This window comes from Lissotriton helveticus, chromosome 8 (assembly GCF_964261635.1).
Source record: "Lissotriton helveticus chromosome 8, aLisHel1.1, whole genome shotgun sequence".
NCBI classification, from domain to species: Eukaryota; Metazoa; Chordata; class Amphibia; order Caudata; family Salamandridae; genus Lissotriton; species Lissotriton helveticus.
In genome coordinates this window covers 1324908660-1324931473 of record NC_136069.1, presented here as the reverse complement: position 1 = coordinate 1324931473, position 22814 = coordinate 1324908660, and the positions used below count along the sequence as shown (strand labels likewise).

The 22814-nt window shown below is 45.4% G+C and overlaps 1 protein-coding gene across 1 annotated transcript in view; it reads right to left on the bottom strand.

Moving 5' to 3' along the window:
• The window catches only part of LOC144773341 (amine oxidase [flavin-containing] A-like), a 667192-nt gene that overhangs the window by 306961 nt on the left and 337417 nt on the right, over window positions 1-22814 (bottom strand). The window contains exon 3 of the mRNA XM_078658306.1: window positions 13516-13653. Within this exon, the coding sequence (XP_078514432.1) occupies window positions 13516-13653 (138 nt within the window). The remainder of the gene's footprint in view (window positions 1-13515; window positions 13654-22814) is intronic.

Below are 22814 nucleotides of genomic sequence, written 5' to 3'. Positions count from 1 at the left end.
CCACACCCCGAATCTGGCGGCTAGCTCCAGAGGCCTTACTTGATACAGTGTTCAGAGCAGAAATAGGTGAGAAAATCACCTCCTTCTTCCAGACTAATATAGATTCCGTTTCTTCAGTGGGAGTGGTGTGGGAAGCTTTAAAGGTTACAATATGCGGGGCCTGCATGGCCAAGAGTTTTGGGGTTCTACGTGATCTGGGCCGTACCCTTCGCAAACTTGAGAAGGAACTCAAACAATTAGAGACTGAACTCTGGGAACTGAACTCGGGCCGAAAGCTCTCCACATTTAGAGAAAAACTCACGTAATATAAAGAAACAGTCGCATCAGAGGCACGCTTCTGCGGGAAATACCATACTGCGCGCAGATACGGGAAGGGCGAGCGCCTGGGCAGGCAGTTGGTGCAAACGGTACGGCGTCCTAGATTCGCCAATTATGTCCTCAAGATTAAAGATTTGGAGGGAATACAGCACAAGGACAGTCAGGACATTCTGTGTAACTTCACTGACTTCTATACTACATTATCCAGCACTTGCAGAACCGAATGCCCTGACTTTGCCCCCTTCCTGCAAGATATCAGTCTAGGCTGGTTGGGCGATACGCAGCGGGAGTTCCTTGCGGCTCCCTTTGAAAATGATGAAATACACGAGGCAAATATGCAAATGCAATCTCGTAAGGCCCCGGGCTCTGATGGCCTCCCTGTAGATTTTTATAAAGCTTACATACCCCAGTTGCTTCCCATCCTTAAAATCGTCTTTAATGAAGCGCTGGAAATTGGATGCCTGCCCCCCTCCATGAGACTAGCACTTATTTCGCCCCTCCTCAAGCCTGGCAAAGCAGCACATTGCTGCGACTCATATAGACCTTATCCTTAATTAATACAAACACTAAAATTCTTGCCAAACTTCTAGCTAACCACCTCAGCCTTTTGATGGATAAGCTGGTACTCCCCGACCAGGCCGGCTTTGTTCCTCGGCGAGTGACCTCGCATAATCTACGCACGCTCTTCTCCACACTGCACACAATCAACCCAAAGATACCCATTGCCGCAGTAACTCTCGAAGCCACAAAAGCATTTGATTCGGTGGAATGGGACTACCTCTTTGTGATTTTACAAAACATGGGCTTCCCGAGGGGATTCATTACCTGGGTTCGCCTCCTTTACACTGAACCCATAGCCAAGGTCCTTATTAACGGCCAATTCTCATCTCCAATCCCGATATCTCGAGGGCCCCGACAGGGGTGCCCGCTGTCGCCACTCCTATTTGCCTTAGCGATTGAGCCCCTTGCAGCTAAAATCCGACAATACCATCAAGATAAGGCCCTCCGCTGCCCACTCGGACACATCCTGATTTCCCTGTATCCGGATGATATCACGCTATATGTCAGAGAGCCCCAGGCGAACCTCAATCCGCTGCTTCGAGAATGTGTGCGATTTGGGGGTGTATCTGGACTCATATAAATTGGTCCAAATCTCAACTCTTCCCCCGCACCTCCTCAGTCATGGAATTTGCCCCAGACCTTTCAATTGAGTGGTGCCCTGACAAGGTTAAATATCTCGGTATTTGGATATCCGCAAATCACAATGAACGAATGCGCCTTAACTATGGTTGTACTCTAGATGGGATTAAGGACAATGTTACCCGTTGGATCGCCCTCCCCCTATCCATGGCAGACCGCATATCCTTAATTAAAATGGTCATCCTCCCTAAACTCCTTTATCTCTTCACAAACGTGCCCTAAGACCCAGGTAGGGCTTTTTTCTTGATGCTCCGGACAGAGCTTATTCTCCTGACTTGGGGAGGTAAGCAGACCAGAGTGCAGTGGGACATCCTCACTCGCCCCTATGCACAAGGAGGGTTCGATATCCCCAATTTTGAACTCTATTAGATCTGCACACAGGCTCATTATGCACACTTCTGGTTTCACCTCCCCAGATACATGCCTCATGTGGCGGCCGAATACTGGCTATCAGATCCCATTAAACGGTGCTATCTTTGCTGCTGGTGCTAATCGTGCGGAGACCCAGACCCCGATCATTACCACTGTTAGGGCGTGGCAACATATTGCTACAAGAACCCGGGCCCCTATGCTATACTCTCCTCTGCTTCCCTTGTCATACCACCCAAAGATACCGATCCTGCAGGAGGGAGTATTTAAGAAGACTCTAGCTAAATATGGGATTAAAACTTGGGGAGACCTCTACTGCCAGGGCAAATTCCGAACCTCGCAACAGCTCTTCCCTGCGATACCCCCCTCTCCCATGGACCTTTTTTTATATCCAGTTGCGACAGGGATTTAACAAACGCACCCCATCCTTCCCCAGTTAGCCACCGGAGGTCGCCGCACTTCATCTTATATTGACCGGAGATGCGGCACTTCATCTAGTTTCTTCCCTCTATCGATCTCTGTACACCACTCAATCTGCTTCACGAACCACCACCAGTGATAAATGGTCCACAAAACTGCAGCTAACTATAACTAAGGAGCAGTGGACCTATTGCTGCGGACAAACAGAGCATAACACATCCAGTAGCCACCTCCGGATACTCCACTATAAATACATACACCGTACATATTATACACCTGTTAAACTCTATTGCTTTCGATTGCGTGATGATGATAGATGCAGTCGATGTGGGGCTACAGGGGCTGACTTCCTCCATCTGGCATGGGACTGCGCTGTTGTGCAGGGGTATTGGCTTCAGGTTTTGGAAGCCCTGGAACAAATGACATCGCTACACCTCCCACACACTCCCCTTTTCATCCTTCTTGGCTATACCGCAACCATAGCAGCGCCACATAGAAAATGTGTCTCCTTCGGTCTTCTCCTCGCCAAACGCCATATTGCATGCCGTTGGGGTTGAGGCCGGGCGCCTAAGTTTAAGGAATGGATCGGAGATATGGTATTCTGGCAGGACCAAATGTACGCATTCGCTGAAGTACTCCCACTTTCCTCCCGCCCGAGACAATTGGGGACCCCTCACTACATATCTGCTTGCACACCATGTTTCTGATGTTGATGACACACAACCTGACACTGTGGTGACTACCGGTGCCCCTCAGACTCTTGACGGGTTGACACGCGTCACCCCTATCCCCCCCCTCAATCATTCTCTCCTCAGACCTCACCATATGATTGAATGCTGCCATTTTATGTACTGTATGGTCTCTCTCATTATGTTGTCGCTTGTGACCCACTGTATGAATCATTCAATGTTGTTGGCCTACTATACCCGTTTCATCTGTGTACCTGCATTGATACTCAGTTTGCACTCATGTCTGCCTGATTTGTATTTTTTGAAAAAGCATAAATACATTTAATAATAAAAATATATAGATAGATAGATATGTCTATCTCTCTCTTTATCTATCTATTTATATATGTATATATATATCTGTATATTAAACAGGATTCGCCACAAGCAGCTGCTCAATTCCATGCAGAAAAAGACGAAAAGCGGACCCAAGGTTCTTGGTGCAATTTCAAGTGATTTATTCAGGACCCAGCATGTCCGCCATTACACGTTTCGACCCCAACTCGGGTCTTGATTACATGACGCGTTGCTTCAGGAGTGATCGACATTTAAAGTGCCAGATGCAGGAAGTAACGTGATCAAGTCAAAGTGCACAGTGCATAAAAACCGAAGAGTTACTAAACTCAAAGCAGCAAGAGGTTCACTTAGGTGCAAACTTACGCACTGAAATAAATATGATAATAAATATATAAGTATATATATCAAAAATAGTCATAAATATTACAATAAATACATAAATGTAAAACATTTATGATATATAATAATATACAATGCATACAAAAAGGAGATCATATTTTTTTTAACAAACTCATGTTGATAAACATAAGGCGAAAGCAACATTTAAAATCTATTAAAACATACCACATTTGGTTTTGTAGAAAGCTAAAAATGTCTGCTATACCTCATTTAATCTTTTTACCAACATAGTTATTGCACACTTGAATTTGCTAATGCAATTTTCAAACGTGTCATGATGTTACACTCCTCACTGCTACACATAATCGCAATCGAGCCCAAGTGGGCTGTGGTAAAAATAGTCCACATAATAATCACATTATTCTAGTTCAATGATCGTCCTGCAAAATTCACCATGTCGACCAATAAATAAGTGCAAAAATAGTGCAAGAGTTAAAAAGTGTGAAAAAGGTATTCTTGAATTTCATAAACCTACGAGGAGACGTACTATACATTAATAGAGATTTTACAAATTCTCTTCTCATCTGAAGTACAGCGGATTTTATTACATGAGTATATTACTTAATAATTCTGACAATTTCATCACAGACAGGTGTAAAAATCTTCATTGGCATTCAACCCTGATGGAGTCTAGGTATCAAGCTCCAATATATATCTTGTTTCCAAGAGGAGCAATTTGGCCTCTCGGTTGCCTCCCCTTTTAAGAGGTAGGACTGTATCTATTACGAAATATTGCAAATGCGCAGGGTTGCTCTCATTTCGTTCCTCAAAATGCCTTACTATAGGATAGACTTGGTCTTTGTTACTGATTGCCCTTACATGCTGGAGTATCCGCTTGTGGGCTGGCGGTTTGGTAGTGCCAATATATCTCAACCCACAAGGACACTCCAGCACATACACTGCATATTCAGTTTTGCAGGTAAGTCTTTTGTTGATGAGTATGGGATCAGATTTAAAAGGGCTGTTGTAGTGAGTTTTATTGCACGCAGATTTACATGCTTTGCAGCTAGGACATTTTCTAAAGCCTTTGCACAGTGCCAGCCAGTTAGTATGTAATTTCACTTCCGGACTATTCCTTACCAAGCTGTTACTCATTGGCCTAGATTTTCTAAATGTCAATGCCAGCTTTGAGGGTAGATGTCTACCCAGGACAGGGTCACCCTGTAACAGGTTCCAATTCCAATAAAGGATCTTTCTAAGAGCTTGGTGTTGCCTGTTGTAGGTTTGTATAATCATGGGTTGCAGCTCTGTGTTATCGAAGTTGTTTTCTATCTGATTTGGTTTAGGTGCAAGCGCCTCCTTTCTAGACAGAATTTTAGTTTTGTTAATTGTACTGTCTATGATATTAGGGGCATACCCTCTCGCTACAAATCTCTGTCTGCTCAAGCTCTGTGCAACCTCACAATCCTTCTCAGTACTGCATATACGCTTGACCCACAGTATCTCCCCATAGGGGATGCTGCGTATCAGATGGTGTGGATGATGGCTGCTATCATGCAGCACTGTATTGCCTGAGGTGGGTTTTCTAAATAGTTTAGTAGCGATGGTACCCTGATCCAAAAATACCTCTACATCCAAAAAATAGATAAAAGTTTTACTGTTAGTCGATGTGAAGTGGATATTGAGGCAATTATTGTTAATCAGACCTACAAATTCCAATGCACTGGTTTCAGATCCTCTCCAAATTAAAAACAGATCATCTATATAATGTAACATGCTGGTCCATTATCTCTTTGAGCTGTCCCATGAGGACCTGCTCCTCCCACAGCCCCATATACAAACATGTATAGCTGGGGGAAAAGCAGGCCCCCATGGCAACACCTCTGATCTGTTGATAAATTTGATTATCAAACAAAAAGAAATTCTGCTCCTGACATGCAGATATCATAGAGATCAACATTTTGTTATGCATAGAGAGGTACATTGATCTTAAATTCAGATAATGCTCAACAGCTTTGAGTCCATCACAATGCCGGATGGACGTATAGAGTCATGTGACGTCCAGTGTGATTAAAAGCAAATCTGAACTCCATACAATGTGGTAAATTTTTCTCAGGAAGTCCGCTGTGTCCTGTATATAGGATGACAACCCTTTGACCCAGTCCTGCAAAAAGTAGTCCACATACTTGGATGTATTCTCCATAATGCTATTTATGGCGGAAATTTTTGGTCTCCCAGGGGGTTTATTAGCACACTTGTGAATCTTTGGAATCAAATAAAGAGCGGGGATGACCGGATGTTCCTTTTTTTAAAAACGATACTCATCATCAGTGATAAGTCCCCTACTCTTCCAGACCAATAATTTAAAATAATGCTCATTCCTTGCTGCTTTGACAACGTGAATGTTACTTTTCCTGTAGCACTCTGTATCAGTAAACTGCTGCAATGCTTCCTCCATGTCATGCCATTATCCGATTGTCTCACAATTATGTTTTTGTCGTTCTGCATTTTCTTCATCAATTGCATGTAGCAAAGATTCTGTTTATTTATCCCATGGCGAGCTTTAATAGTTGCAGTATAGAGTTGCTTGAGGTCCATTGTTGCTAATTCGTGGTAGACATTCAAGTTATCGTGCAGCATGATGGGCTGAAAATTAGATTTTGGTTTGAATGGAGTTTTGATTGTGCCACTAAAAATCGGTATGTTCCAAGTTAGAAGGAGAGGTTTCTATCAACTGTTCATTTTGCAGTGACCAGACATCCTGGAAGAAATTCCAATCTCCTGCTGTTAGGAGTGAGGGGCTACTTGTTGATGTTTCTATTACTGCTGTTTTTTTCTTTGATTGCAATATGTGGAATTTGCTAAGTTTTAATTTTCTCACAAATCTGAACATGTCCATCCGGGTGTCTGCATATTTAAAGTTGCATACCGGACTGTAGGACAGCCCCAAGCTCAATATACGTCTCTCTGCCATCGATAGATGTAGATCGGATAGATATCTATACATGTATACATATATATGTATATATTTTCAAGTTAAAAAAACAAAGGAACCACAGGTTAGAGTAATGTTACAGTTAGGTTTGATCTGTTTTTGTTTTTTTAAAACCAAAGGTTAAAGTAACAATATAGTTAGGCGAATAATTCAGTGACAACATTAACATTCTGAAGTTAAACAAAATCCAGAGAAATTCACCAGTTACCTCACATATTACATCACTCGTGACATGTTCTATGATTTCATTAATGACCTCACTGATGACATCGCTGATGACACTATCAAATGAGTGTGTTATTTTGTTTTATGGTTTACATAGTGGTGGGTAACTACCATGTTACTTTTCTACATAATTTTGTACAGCCATGGTCCAGCTAATGAGTGTAAGTGTTTACAAAATGCATGTGCTCCTAAGGCATCATAGGTTTGTGGAGGTATTGAACATGTTATAAATCTCTGTATTGAAGAGTAACTCTGACTGCATGTGTCCAGTATGTTCCACACAAGTTTTTTGGCACTGCAGAAAAGGTTTCCAACAGAGCAAAGATTCTGAATAGTAGATACTAAGCATTGTAAACAGCCTTGAGATATTAGACAGAATCATCTCACCATGACAATGCTACATAAGGATGTACGTTGTTACAACGCATGCTTTTACCACGCATGCTGTTACAACGAAAGTTTTACAACGCAAGCCTTTACAATGCATTGCTTTGGGGGGTGCTGGATAGTGAATAGTTTAATTTACTATTCCAACTCCAGTCCCTGTGGATAGTAGGGAAGGTGTTGGATAGTAAATTAAAACTATTCCCTATCCTAGAGCGCCCCCCAGTGCAATGCGTTGTAATGGTTTTCGTTGTAAAATCTGCGTTGTAAAAGCACTGCGTGGTAAAAGTTGCGTGGTAAAGGATGTTTCCCCTACATAACATACCACACTAGGTACATGTGTTTGATTTACTTCAGATAATGGGCTGCAGGTAATATGATCTTTAGCACCTTCAGACCTTAGTTATTTTAAGCGAATAGTGTTGCATAGAGTGTACACTGTATTTCTCATGAGAGTTTCACGGTCTACACACATTGTGGTATAGAGTAAACTCTCTCCATACAGTAAACACTGTTTACAGTAGCAACCTTTCTGCTCATATCAGGCTCATTTCTCAATCTTGGTCCAGTGACTGTTGGGGGTTTGATACAGATAAAAGCTGTCCATAGTAGGGGATTAATTTGGGAACAGATGTTACTTTTTTCCGAACAGTTGGATACATATTGAACACCATGTCGAATAAGGGTTTTTCCATATATCTGTGGTTGATTATTAATGTGAACTAGGCTACCCGTGAAGTGTAGGGTACAGGGTAAACGTTGCACATAACACATGCTTGCTACTCCTAAGGGAGATGTGACTCTGATGGCCTTAATGATGCTTCACATTATTCTGGGCTTAATTGTACTTACTTTCAGGCCTCTAATGCTATTCCATTTTATAGACAATGTGTACAAAAGACACTTGGATGATGTCATCAATGATGTCTTTTGAGATGTCATCAGTGAAGGCATAAATGATTTCACAGAACAAGTCATGAGTGAGGTGGACCCTGAATAGGATATTCTTTTGCAACCTTCAACCCCTGATCTCCTAAAGAGAGAAACAGCTACCTTTTTCCAATATAACATAGACTCTGCCCCTTTGTATACAGTGTGGGATGCCTTTAAGGCCTGGGTTAGGGGGACCTTAAAGAGGGCAGTTGCTGGTTGGGCCAGATCAGAAAAAAGCGAGATTGTAGATTTAGAAAAGCAACGACCACTCGCAGAGACAGCCTTAAAAAGGGGGCAGGTGGCTGATGAAGAGAAAGAAATTCTACTAGCTAGAGTTGAGGATTCACAGATGAAGTTTAGGCTTCAAACTGAAGCAATTATGCTCCAAAAGTGGCAGGCAATTAAGATGAGTGATTTTGACCAGGGTGAGAATTGTGCTAAACTACTCGCCATGAAAAGCAGAGCTGGTAGATCCTGTAATTTCATCAACAAGATTGTGGCAGGCGCCAAAATGGTGGAGGAAAAAAGGGATATTTGAGAAAGCTTTTGTGGAATTCTTTCAAGGCTTGTACAGTGAGGAGTTAACGGTCGAGGATGAGGTTATAGATCAGTGGCTGTCTAAGAAACAATTACCAAAACTAGATTTGCCTTGTCAAACAATTCTCACCCAAGATATAGAGGAGAGTGAAATACGTGCAATTTTAAATAAAGCTAAGAAAGGGAAAGCAGCGGGACCCAATGCGATTCCAACAAACAGAGGTCTACACGTTAATATCTGATTAAATCATCCCGATCTGGCTGAGACTGTTTAATGAGATCCTTAGAGGGAGTTCATCTCTGCCGGATTCATGGAGTGAGGCTGTTATCAACCTTATTTTGGAGCCCGGGAAGGACCCAACTCAGTGTCAATCCTATCGCCCCATATCACTACTAAACTGTGATATAAGATCTTTGCAGGTATATTAAATGCTCGGCTTAGTAAGATAGTGGGGTCAATAATCCATCAAGATCAAAAGGGTTTTTTACCGGCAGGCAAATGCTGGACTTTATTTATTCCTTAATAGGTTCGGTCAATCTGGCAACAATGCAAGGTGTTCCCCTCTCCATCATTACTGTTGATGCTGCAAAAGCCTTTGACCAAGTTAATTGGCACTTCTTAAATAATACCCTAAAGGCTTAAGGTTTTGGAGATAATTTTAGGGAAGTCCTTAAAAAATATATATAATTACCCCCGGGCCCAGATCTTGGATAATGGTAATCTCACTCCGGCGGTAACAATTCAGCGAGGCACAAGGCAAGGTTGGCCATTGTCCCCCATTCTTTTCGATCTGTACAGCGAGCCTTTGGCCCAAAGTTTAAGGTAGAATGACAACATTTCCCCTTTTAAAGTTAATGGGTTTACTAGGAATGTAGCAGTGTATGCAGACAATCCTATTTTATTTTCCTCTAATGTCAACCCCACGCTATCTGAGCTACTGGTTGAAGTACAGGCTTTTGGTAAAGTGTCAGGGTATCAAGTCAATAGTGATAAGACCGAGATTATGGCTTGGAACACCCCAGCACTGGGGGGGTGAGGCTTGCTAAAGAGCTAAGATATTTGGGAGTAATATTAAGCCAGGATATAGGAAAGATCCCCAATACAAACCTAGAGAAAGTTTTGAGGTAGGTGGAGATTTTATTGAAGAGATAGCAGAGCTTACCGTTATCCCATTACGGGAGAGTCAATCCGATTAAAATGTGTGTCCTTCCCAAGTATGTCTACATTTTTAATAATATTCCCTTGGAATTTGATAAAACTGCTCTTCTGAAAATACAGGGTAAGATCTCCTCATTTATCTGGACAGCTATAGGGATCAGGTTGTCCTGGAAGAAACTAAGGCGGAAACTGGCTGAGGGAGGTCCCTGATTGGCAGTGTGTTTAAAGCTATGCTTTTAGATCTAGATGAGGTAGGTTTTATGTATACATTTGGAGCCCCTAAACATTTTAAAAAGATTAGGCTGAAGACTCTATGTATGGCGGCTAAGCTATGGACGGAGTGTCGGGCATGTTTGGGACTGTCCTAATATAGTGATTGGGCTCCAGTGTGAGATTCCCCAGGAACACCCGCATACCTCTTAGATGCTCTATCTCAGCCATTAAAGGAGGCTGGAGTCTCACACTGGAATGATATAATGGATGGCAATAACTGTTACCCCTGGGAAGTCTGGTGGAACCTCACTAGTGGAGCCCTCTACAGATTTAAATTCTATCAAATCTCTTCATGGTGTAAGAACCAACGTTGGTTAATCTCCGAGGATACCTCCATGGAAGATGAGTTGCAAGACCCGACTGTTATTAAAAAGGAAGTAGGAGGGTGGTACCATCATTTTCTTGCGGCAGCGGATAGAAAAATGGAGAGTCCATACCTGGTCTGGGAGAGGTGCTTGCCGAGCGAACATCTGGAAATTTTATGGCAAGTATCCTTAGAAATGTTATATCCATTGATTATATCTGCTACACTCAGGAAGAATCACTTTTTCACACTTCACAGGATACATTGGTCGCCTGTGAAGCTCGCCAAAATAAGGGGTAATGGAGAGGCTAAGTGTACGAGATGCGGAGTCCCGAAAGCGGATGACGTTTACATTTTTGTGGCTTGCCCCATGATTCAAGAATTTTGGGGCAGTGTGGGTAAGATCTTGTCTGATGTGCTGGACATGGAGGTTGAGGTAAGCCCCTCTCTTATTCTTTTTGGTATTATATTGAAGCCTGAAGGGGTGCTGGGGCTCGCTGGGCTTCAAAGTAAGCTGGTATTTTACCTTGTTCTTTTGGCAAGAAGGGAGATTTGTAAACTATGGTGCCAAGCGTTGCCCCCAACCTGGAGAGCCTCGTGGAATGAGGTACGATACTTTAGAGATTTGGACCAAAAGGTCAATCAGAATAGGGGTAGAGTAGACTTGGGGCTGTTTTGGAATCAGTTAGATTGCACTGTTGCTGTTCAAATACTTTGTACAATCCAATGATTATACCTCTTGGTCAGCTCACGATGTGCGGTGCGGCTGGGCTTCGCATTAATAGCATCAGCTGAGTCTTGACCCCTTAGATAAGAGAAACAAGGGTGGTACAGATCGAGAGGTTGTTTCATCTACGGAGGTCATATGAGGATAAAAAAAACCAAGTCATGAGTGATGTAACATGTGAGTTCATAAGCAGTGCATGGCGGGGGCGCAAGTATAACTGGTGTTTTTTCTTAGTTCAAAACGTTAATGTTGTCACTGAATTATTCATCTAACTATAACGTTAATCTTTGTTTTTTTCAGTAAAGTATTAAGGTTTTTTTTTTTAAACAAAAACAGATCATTTTACTAATGTTACTTTAACCTTTGCTTTCTTCAGTGAATTTATAGGCTTTAATGTAAATTTATATTTTATTACCATATGTTAAGCCAAACCCCACTGCGCAAGGCTGATGGCTGTGCATGGCAGGGGATAGGCCTCAAGTCCTGGCCTGCGACCTGGCCCTGTACCAAACCCCCACAGACAGCCACCCCACACTGCATACAGCCTTCGGCTGTGCACAGCATGGAGTTGGCAACAGTAGCCTACCCATTAGAAGGCAGCCAACCTCCCAGCAGGCAGCCAACCTCACACTGCACAGTCTTTAGTTGCAAGCAGCATACCCCAGGTTTGCTATTTTCAAAAGGGAATTAGGCGTACGACCACCTGGGGCCAAAATGTGTCCCTGGACTGGACTCTCCATGACACGAAGAAGCGCGGGCAGGGAAAAGAATGTACACTCCCACCTGGAGGGAGCTGTGAAAATGCTGCAGTCGATTGGGGCACATAATTTTGGCCCTGCCCACACTTGCAGGCCGGAAAACAGAGATTGCTCTTGCCTGGCAGAAGCATAGTAAAATACCTGCTCCCACCCAGCATGACCAATGACGGATCCCTGCTGTACCCAGGATGGGTGCATGTAGGAAGCCAGCGATGCCGCAGGGGCCCCAAGGGTTCTTCCAAACAGCCCCCAACTGTGTCTTGTATGTGCACCTGGGGCATGTAAAAGCTCTGGGAGAGGGCCATCAAAATAAATCAACCTAGGGGGATGGGGTCCCCAGAGTTTGTAAAGGCTTGGGAAGGGAGGGACACACTAACCCCTCCCAAAATTAAAAAAACACAAAAAACCAAAAAAAGCAAAGAAGAACTGCCATCTTCCACTGGCACTCAGGTTGGGTACTGATAGAGTAGGAGGTGGGGCCACGGGGCTTGTGCTCACATCACAGCCCCAATAAAAATCCATATGTTGTCCTGGGTGGGTACTGGGAAACCCAAAAACATTTTATTTTAAATGTTTAAAAATAGAATAAAGGAGTGACAGGAGCCGCTCATTTAATATTCACTGCTCCTTGAAAGAAGTGGCCCACTTGAACATATTTTTAAGCTGCATGTTGCTACTAGAAGGGGTAGAGGCACCACCAATATTATTTTTGTGTTGTGGGGGCTGCAGGGAGTGCAGCAGTTCCTCAACAATATTAAACAAAAGGAAAAAAGGTAAGTCTCCAGGGTCATTAATTCCATGACCTCAGGAGTGCTTAACATATTTTTTTAAAGCACTACTGGCAGGAGCTCAATGTAATTCAGCAGTGGTGCAGAGCCCCCTTGTGGTTGGTTGCAGCCGAACCCTGAGTCCAACTCAACGGCTTGCACGGATGAAGGCACAGATTAGGGTAGGGTGTCTGTTGGAACACAGGGCCTGGGTTCCTGTGACTTGGACTACCAATCAACAGAAAGGGACCCATGTCAATTGCTGTACCTTGCGTACAAACAAAAATGTATACTTTGTGCCCAGCACTGCGCAATCAATGTGAGCACCAAGAACTTTAATCCTGTCCCACTGAGTGTTTGCAAAATTACAGAATTAAAAATATTCTTCAAACCAGTTGATAATGTCTATATATGTTTGCATTGTGTACATTTGGATTGGTCCACTCCTGAGAATGTGTTACTAATAGTTGGCCAAGTTTCCAGGTGCCACTGTTGAGAAAGAAGATTCTGAGCCAAATGAGAAATTGGGAGCATATCGCCTACAGGACTATCCATGTTGTCAGCAGTGTGTACAACTATTAGACAAGGCAAACCAGGTAGAATGACTTGCGGTCACTGTCAGCAAATACCCTGAATTAAATTGAGTAATAGTACATTTTCTGCCTTACAATGGTTTACTTCGTTGGAAAAAAAATAATTATGCAAACGTCATATTCATGACTAGTAAATTCAACAGTGTTTCAACAGTACAACATACTGATTTTCAATTAATGAGTGATTACCTTAACATGCTCGATGACACGTTGCTCAACATTTAATTTGTAGTTCTCTATGCCCAGCTCCTTGGCTAACCTTAAGATGCGATTCTGTGTCGGGCCAATGTAGGCTCCACCGATATCCACATACTGAACATGTTTATTCTATAAATGAAAGGTAACAAGGCATTAAAAGACGAAAATAAATGACAATGCAGGTTAAAGTTGCACTAGAGAGGGACTCAAGAGGAATTGGCCCTACACATTTTTCAGCATCTCCCAAGTATTCCTCAGCAGCTAGCTTTCAATCATTATGCAAAAATAAGGCAAGATGTATTTATCTTTTTGTTAAATGCAACAAAGCTGCTAGGACTATGGATGCGAGTTTGATAACCCTCATTTACCTATATACTACTGTAATTAAAAATTATGGATAGAATTTAACCTAAGGCAAAGACTACGTTTAAAAGTAAAAATATTTCAAAATAATTACTAGAAAGTTGTCCATCATATACACAGACACATTTAGAACTATAGAGAACAAAGAAAAATCTGTGATTCATGATGGAATTTCACATTGTTCTACAATCTCTTGAATATGAGGCTAGATGCCTGGTTCTCAAAGGGAATTCTTAAATCTGCACCCACAGAAATCCAATTTTTTATGGGTACTGATTTAAAATGATACATTTTCCCCAATACATGTAACTCAGCAGTTTTATGCTGAAAAAGCTGCACTATGTACAGCTTTCAAGGCGTTCTACTGAGTGAGTCACATGATTTTTTTTTTAAGACTACAATTTCCCAAATGCTTATTTGTGCATAGTGTACAACTACGCAATAGTGAAAGACAGCATAACGTACAAATGAACATCTTTTTAATTTTTTCAATGGACAAATAATTTTCCTCAGTGGAATTATTTCTATCCTTGCACCCCTTCAAGTATGGTGGAGATCCATTCCCATTCACAACCTGGGGTAGGAAAGTTTTATGCACACATTTGTGGGTATTGTAAAAATGATGTACTTCGATGAATACCGCAGATGATCAACCTTTAAAATTTCCTCAGACACCAGACTGGAGCCGATAGATTTTTAACAATGGCCCCTGTGTGTCGGTTGGAGCCTTCGTGAGGATCTGCATCAACCCCAAAAGTGATGGGAAGCACCGATTATAAGCTCCACCTAAGCATGCAGATGTCAGTTCCATTCTTTCCATGCCTTTGTACGTGGATCCGGAGGTAGATCCTAACTTTGTTGTCATAGTTGAAGAGATTTTCTCGAAATTGTTTAGTGTGTATGGGAACATCTCCTCTACAAAAACTACAGGGTTTAAACTTTGTAAAGACTGTTGCAAGCAGATGTCTGTTAGAGACCTCCTTGCGGTGTCTCTGGCATTGGATTCAAGCCACAACTCCAAGTCATGTGAGGAGTGTGCTATTATGCATCTGAATATGAACTGGGATTGCAATGCCAAATTCCGTATTGCAGAATAACGCAGGAAGTTGTATAATCCATGATCCTACTCGAAGTAGAGAGTGATGACCCCTTCCCACTTCAGAGACCACACCTGCAGCAGGCCTTCATCATGGTCCAAGTCATCATGTAAGTCAAAGTCCAAGAAGAAACATAACAAGTGCAAGCACGGCTCATTCCAACCTCACCACTCCTCTTCTCACAAGTTGCAAGGATGTCAAGGTGCACCTCAGTCTCCCTCCGGGTCCCCTTGAGGAACCAGTTCCTCAGCTAATCCCCATGTGCTCCGAATTTCCAGAGTTGTCAGTGACATCACAGCAGCATGAGGCACTTAAGGAAGCCATGTTGTGAATCTTTGGCATCCTGATAGCTCCCACTGATGTGTCTTTGGGCCAAACAGGTCCGTAGAGGCCTCCAGTTGAGTTACCACCAATGCATTCATCTGTCCTTGGCACTGCCTCCACCTACCGAATACAGTTCCAGTTCAGATCCAACTCTGTAGCTGACACTAGGTCTGGCATGATGATCCATGCCATTTCCTGCCTTTTTGACACCTTCCCAGGTGCTGGAGGAGGAAGCGGATCCTATTTCCCTGTCTGACTCTGACCCAAATCTGTCTCTTTCTCGTCTGAGGTCACATCCAGTAAAAGTTCCAATGCACCTAGCCCTAGTTCGTTCTGGCTCTGACAAGTAGCCCTCCAGCACTCCAACAACTTTTTCAATCGTACTCTGATCATAGTCAACCAGGTTTTGGCAATGCTGTTGATGATGGGGATACATTCCCACCGCAATATGATAGCAGTTATTTAGACCTAAAGGACTTAACACTTCCTCTGACATGAGGCTGGGTTCTGCACCTGGCCCATCAACAGGCGAGACAGCCTCGTTTGCTTTAGTGATCAGATAAGCAGCTTAAGTCCTAGACTTGCAGTTACGGCCCCCCACACATTATGGAACATGGTCGCAGAGATCTTTAGGCAAGTGTGGGGAAATTTTATGCCAACCTGGCATAAACTATTCAGGATGGCCAGGACATGGGCGCTTCTTTATCAACAAAGTTCAAGGGATTTATAACACATTTAATTCTGGTGGCCCGTCTATGACTTACAGATCTGTCACAGACCCACCGGATCTTCCCTATTCCCTCTTAACTCTTCCACTCATCTCTCAGACAGATATGGAACTCTTGACTTTAAGAATCAAGTCGGGGTCCCCGGAAGATCCTGTCAAACCAGAGGTGTTTAGATTGATTCAGGATTCCATCATGATGGAAGGGCGGGAACTGATTAACAAATCTTTGCAGTCAGCCACTATCCCGAAATCTTGGAACATGCCAAGGTGGTCCCCTTGTTAAAAAAAACCACCCTGGACTCTTCCAAGCCAGAAAGTTTCCGGCCTATCTCCCTGCTTCCGTACTTGGCCAAAGTGACGGAGGCACATGTAAATTCCATCTTGACGGGTTTTTTGGAGACTAATGGGATCTTGGAGGAGTCTCAGAATGGATTCCGTGCCAAACATAGCTCGGAGTCGGCCTTACTGGTCGTTACGGAACATCTAAGGGTGGCACAGGACATGGGCAGCACCTCAGCTGTGGTGCTGCTGGATTTGAGTGCGGCGTTCGACACAGTCTCCCATGGGATCCTGCTTAGGAGACTGTGGGAGATAGGTGTCAGAGATGGAGCTCTGGACTGGTTCGTGTAATTTCTATCCGACCGTTCCTTCCAGGTTCATGCTCCCCCGTACTCATCCAGCAGTTTTCCATTAGGCTGCGGTGTCCCACAGGGCTCTGCCCTCAGCCCCACGCTGTTTAATGTGTATGTCCGCCCCTTGGCCATACTGGCCAGGGAACGTAACATCAAATTAATTTCCTATGTGGATAATACGCAACTGATTTTCACCTTTTCTAATGACACCGTGGGAGATCAAGCCAAATTTCAAGAGGACATCCTGGCCATTTCCAGCTGGGTAACAGAGAACTGCCTTCAGTTGAATTCATCTAAGACTGAAGTCCTCCTTATTGGCACTGATACTCAGAAGTGGGATGAGCGGTGGTGGCCCCCTACATTGGGTCCCCCTCCTACGCCCAAGAGGGAAGTTAAAAATCTGGGCGTGATTTTAGACGACGCACTCACCCTGGATTCTCACGCGAAAAGAGTAGCTGGTACTTGTTACGGTCGCCTCCGCTCTTTGAAACCTATTCTCGGCTTTTTTGAACCCTCCATCCGACAGACAATTGTCCAAGCTATGGTCTTATCCCATCTAGACTACTGTAATGTTCCTATGCTTGGGTCCAATCTGACAGTCGTTAATAGACTACAAAGAGCTCAGAACGCTGCAGCCCGTACTTTGTTCGGTCTGCCGAAACGCTGCCACACCTCTCAGGTTCTACGTAGGCTCCATTGGTTGCCCGTTAAACAGCGCATTCAATTTAAAACTTTGTGCGTTATCCATAGAACGCTGCATTGTTTAGGCCCCCAAATCTTGCAAGGAATCTGTTCCTTTTATGTTCCGTCGCGTGCCCTCCGCTCTGTAGACCTTTCCCTTGCTTGTACCATCAAGATCCGGAGGTGCAGAGCTGGAGACCGATCTTTTAAGTTCCTGGCCCCAAAACTCTGGAACTCTATCCCTTTAGGTGTGCGTTCTATTACCAACCACCTCTATTTTCGAAAACACGTTAAAACCTGGTTGTTTTCCTCCATTTAGGGTTCCTTTGTGAGCAGATACTCTGCCGCATCACTCCGGTTGTTATGTAATTGGGCTTGTCTGCAAGCGCTGGGACGCCTCGTTGTTGGGGTAGCCATGCGCTATATAAGCGTATTATAACATAACATAACATGGGCAAATATATGATTAGATCAGGTCTATACACTACTGATAGCTTACGCAGAACAGCTGCGACTAACAAGATGCGCTGGTACATGTGTGGATGAGATCTTCAGGCTTCTCAGATGATGTTCAGGCATCACTCAGGGATATGCCTTTTGATTGGCCTCGCCTGTCTAGCATAAAGGCAGATTCTGCACTAAATCGTTTCAAAGATAGCCGAGCCACAGTGTGATCCCTTGGTCTTTTCACATCTGCAAGCAGGGGCGGATGGGCACTCGGGCATTGGACGAAGGGCCGGTGTCTCAGTGCCCTCTGTGGGCTGATTTATTTTCTCCCCTTTCCCAGTCCACAGAGAGTGCTCTCTGTGGACTGGGAAAGGGGAGAAAAATGGGCACTCAGGCATTGGCTGAAGGGCCGGTGTCTCAGTGCCCTCTGTGGGCCGTTTTTTTTCCTCTCCTTTCCCAGTCCACAGAGAGTGCTCTCTGTGGACAGGGAAAGGGGAGAAAGAAAAACGGCCCACAGAGGGCACTGAGACAGAGACAGAGAAAGGAAACCAGCTTCGCTAGGCGGCCATACAGCGATTATCTGCTGTGGCCTCTCCTTCACTCCCTGCCCTGCAAAGCAATCATGCTGAGGGTGGGCTGGGGAGGGGCGATTGTGTGCAAGAATTGTCCTCCCTGGGGGCCAGGTGTTGCTTAGGCCTTTGAGCCATTTTCACCTCGGCCCCCCTGGGGCCAACGCAGCCCAGAAACAGTGTTTGTCTTAACATCTCACCCACTGCCCTTCACATTCAGGGCATAGTGGGCGAGGAAGAATGGGTCTTGCTGTGGGTGCCAGGTGATGTTTGGAACTCGCACCTTCTTCACCTCAGCCTCAGCCTGGCTACAATGGATGATCCAGCAGCTGTTTTTTGTGCTCTTCTGCCAGGACATTGCCCTGAGGCCATGGAGGGCTGAATAATTTACTAATAGCAGGGGCCTCACTGCTGTTCATGTGCTCCTGTGCTGGAGAACTGGGGAGGGCTGTGTAAGTTAGAAATAGCAGGGGCCTCACTGCTTTTCAGGTGCTTCTGCACTGGAAGGCTCGAATAATTTTGTAACAGAAAGGGGCCTTGCTGTTTTTCTAGTTGCTCAGCTTGTAGGTCATTGTCACCTTGGCCCTGAGTCTTTCGCAAGAACAGTATCCTCCCACTTTCATTCCATGTGTGTGCATAGGCATATGTGGCCTGACGCCAGAGTTGCAGGGATGGGAATTCAGATTGAGTCCCCGCGTGTGCTCAACACCCTGTGATTCTGGTCAGATCACTTCATCGCCCAGGCCCTTAAATAAAAAATCGTATCTTGTGTACTGTAATTGGTGCTCATGAATTGAACTCAAATAGCCATTGTCTTGGGCTGAATTCACACTATATAAAACTTTCAAATGGAAAAACAACTATAAACAATAACCGGTATCTAACGACATTGTGTAGGGCGTTAAGACTGCAAGTAAGTATTCAGTTTTCAGAACTGCAGTGCTCCTAGTCCTTACCAATGTTACTGGCTCTGTAAGCTTTAAAAGGCTTAATTTACTAAATATTTCTCTACAAATTAGACCTCAAAGAGTAACCAAATGGTGTTTCATGGAAGGGCACGTCCTGTGAATGTGGGCCACACCCCTCGAATGTGGGCCACGCCCCTTGAATGTGGGCCATGACCCGTGAATGTGGGCAACTTTTTTCATCAGTGCCCGGGCCAAATTGTGATCCCAATCCGACCCTGTCTGCAAGGCAGTGTCTACAACACTTTCACCCCTTTTGTGATATCGTCAGGGGTTTTGCTTAAAGGCAATGCCAAGGCCCACCACCACAGCAACAAGTACGCCAGGCCATTCAGGGTTTGGGTCAGAGACCCTGTAGACAGTGTCCAGTCCCACTGAGCAGTGAATCTTCCAGTCGCCCACCACTAGGGCAGCATTCTTCAAGCCACTTTAGTTTGCCCTTAGCAGCCTGCAACCACCCTACAACATCTTATAAGTGGGTCATGAAAATAGCTCAGCATGGCTATCCCCAGCCATTACTGTCTAACACACTGAATCTTCCACCCACATGGAGAGGTTCACTTGTCCATTTTACTGCATGAATTTCAGGTTCTTTTGGAGAAAGAAGCAGTAGGGAGAGTACTAACCTCAAACATCAGAACTGGCTATTGCTCCCACTATCTTAGTGCCAAAAAAGGGAGGAAGGACTTTGTCTGACCTTTTAATTTCTTCCTGCAGAAGGACAAATGTAAAATCCTCACACTGTTCCAGGTTATATCTGCCCTCTATCCAGAAGACTGGATGGTAGTGTTGGTTCTGCAGGATGCCTATTTCCATGTTACTGTTCTCCAAACCCACAGGTCCTACTTGTGGTTCATGGTGGGCCAGGAGCAGTTCCAATTTGGCTATGTTTTTAGATTTGGGCTCTCAGTTTACCAGTCCAGTTTGCTCTGCTCCCCTGTGACCTCACCAGTGCTACGCAGGTGTTCACAAAGATAATGACGGTAGTCGCATCATACCTTCAGAGGTAAGGTAGACTGGCTATTGAAGGCAGGTGCACCACAGTCAGTTGTGAAAGACCTCCAGATGATGGCAAACTTCTTGACACAGGTGGGGTTCAGTTACAATGAGCCGAATCAATCAATCAATCAGAGCACTTTTTTTTTTTTGCAGAGTTTTATATAGCGCGAACTAGACCCAAACCGAATCAGGTATCAGAGCGCTTTACATAGCACCAGTTATGTTACATGAGGACACACTTTCATTTTTAGGCACGGGGAGATGAAGTGATTTGCCCAGAATCACAGGAGGTTTTTGGCATCGTTACCGAGACTTGAACCCAGATCCCCAGGTCCGAGGTCGAGCGCCTTAGCCATTAGGCCAACCCCTCTCACCTTGTCAAGCGCGCTACTTACCCATGAGGGTCTCAAGGCGCTGAGGGGAGGGTGTGCCGCTACTGCTCAAAGAGCCAGGTCTTGAGGAGTCTTCTGAAGACGAGCAGGTCTTGGGTCTGATGTAAGTGGTAGAGAGAGTGTTCCAGGTCTTGGCGTCGAGGTAGGAGAAAGATCTGCCACCGGAGGTTGTTCGTTCGATGCGGGGGACTTTGGCGAGGGCGAGGCTGGCGGGTCGGGGTGTGGAAGTTGAGTCTGCTGTTCAGGTAGGCTGGCCCGGTGTTGTGGAGTGCTTTGTGTGCGTGGGTGAGGAGCTTGAAGGTGATCCTCCTGCCGATGGGGAGCCAGTGTAGGTCTCTCAGGTGGGGGTGATGTGGCTGCGGCGGGGGACGTTGACGATCAGTCGGGCGGAGGCGTTTTGGATGCGTTGTAGTCGTTGTAGGTGTTTGGCTGGGATTCCTGCGTAGAGTGCGTTGCCGTTGTCCAGTCTGCTGCTGACGAGGGCCTGTGTCACCGTTCTTCTTGTTTCGGTCGGGATCCACTTGTAGATCCTGCGGAGCTTGCGGGGGTATTGTAGCAGGAGGAGGAGACGGCGTTGACCTGTTTAGACATGGAGAGGGAGGAGTTGAGGATGAATCCTAGGTTGGTTGCATGGTCGGTGGGTGTCGGTGCTGTTCCCAGTGTGGTCGGCCACCAGGAGTCGTCCCAGGCTGACGGGGTGGGTCCGAGGATGAGTACCTCCGTCTTGTCCGAGTTCAGCTTCAGACGGCTGTTCTGCATCCAGTAGGCGACGGCCATCATTCCCTCGTGGAGGTTGGTTTTGGCGGTGTGCGGGTCCTTGGCGAGGGAGAGGATGAGCTGGGTGTCGTCAGCGTAGGAGATGATGTTGAGGTCGTGTTGGCAGGCCACTTGTGCGAGGGGGGCCATATAGACGTTGAACAGCGTCGGGCTGAGGGTTGAGCCCTGGGGGACACCGCAGGTGATGTCAGTGGCCTCGGATCTGAAGGGTGGGAGGCGGATGCTCTGGGTTCTGCCGGAGAGGAAGGACGTGGTCCAGTCAAGGGCCTTCTCTTGGATTCCGGCTTCTAGGAGGCGTTTTTTAGAGTGCAATGGCAGACTGTGTTGAAGGCGGCTGACAGGTCCAGGAGGATGAGGGCTGATGTTTCGCCATTGTCTAGTTGGCACCTGATGTCGTCTGTGGCGGCGATGAGGGCTGTCTCGGTGCTGTGGTTGCGTCTGAACCTGGACTGGGACGGGTCGAAGATGTTGTTGTCTTCCAAGTGGCGGGCCAGTTGCATTTGACGATTTTCTCGATGACCTTTGCCGGGAACGGGAGCAGGAAGATGGGCCGGAAGTTCTTGAGGTCCTTGGGGTCCGCAATGGGCTTCTTGAGGAGGGCGTTGATTTTGGCGTGCTTCCAGCTTTCCGGGAATGGTGCTGTTTCAAAGGAGATGTTGATGACCTTCCGTAGTTGGGGTGCGATTGCAGCATCTGCTTTGTTGAATACATGGTGTGGGCACAGTCTGATGTAGATCCTGAGTGGATGGAGTTCATGGTCTTGCGTGTCTCGTCATCGTTGACGTTGGACCAGGAGCTCAGGTGGTTGGTGCTGGTGGTGTTCACAGGGGGGTGGGGTCTGGCATAGTCGTTGCAGTCATGGTGTTGAAGCTGTCATGGATGTCAGCGATCTTGCGGTGGAAGAATATGGCTAGTGAGTTGCACAGTTCTTGTGAGGGCGGTATGTCGTTGGCGTTGGCGCTGGGGCTGGAGAGTTCTTTTACGATGCTGAAGAGCTCTTTGCTTTCGTGTGCGTTGTTATCCAGGCGGTCTTTGAAGGAGGATCTATTGGCTATTCTGATGAGGTGGTGATGTCTGCAAGTGGCATCCTTGTGGACTGCACGGTTGTCCGAGGTGCGTTCGTGGAGCCATATCTTTTCCAGTTTCCGGCAGACGCGTTTGGAGGTCTGCAGCTTGTCGGTGAACCAGGTGGCTCTCTTGCTGGCGTGGTTGTTGGACAGTTTTTTGATTGAGGTGAGGGTGTTGGCGCAGTCGTCGATCCACTGTCTGAGGCTGCGGGCTGCGTCGTCTGGGTTGGTGGGGTCGATGGGTGGGTTC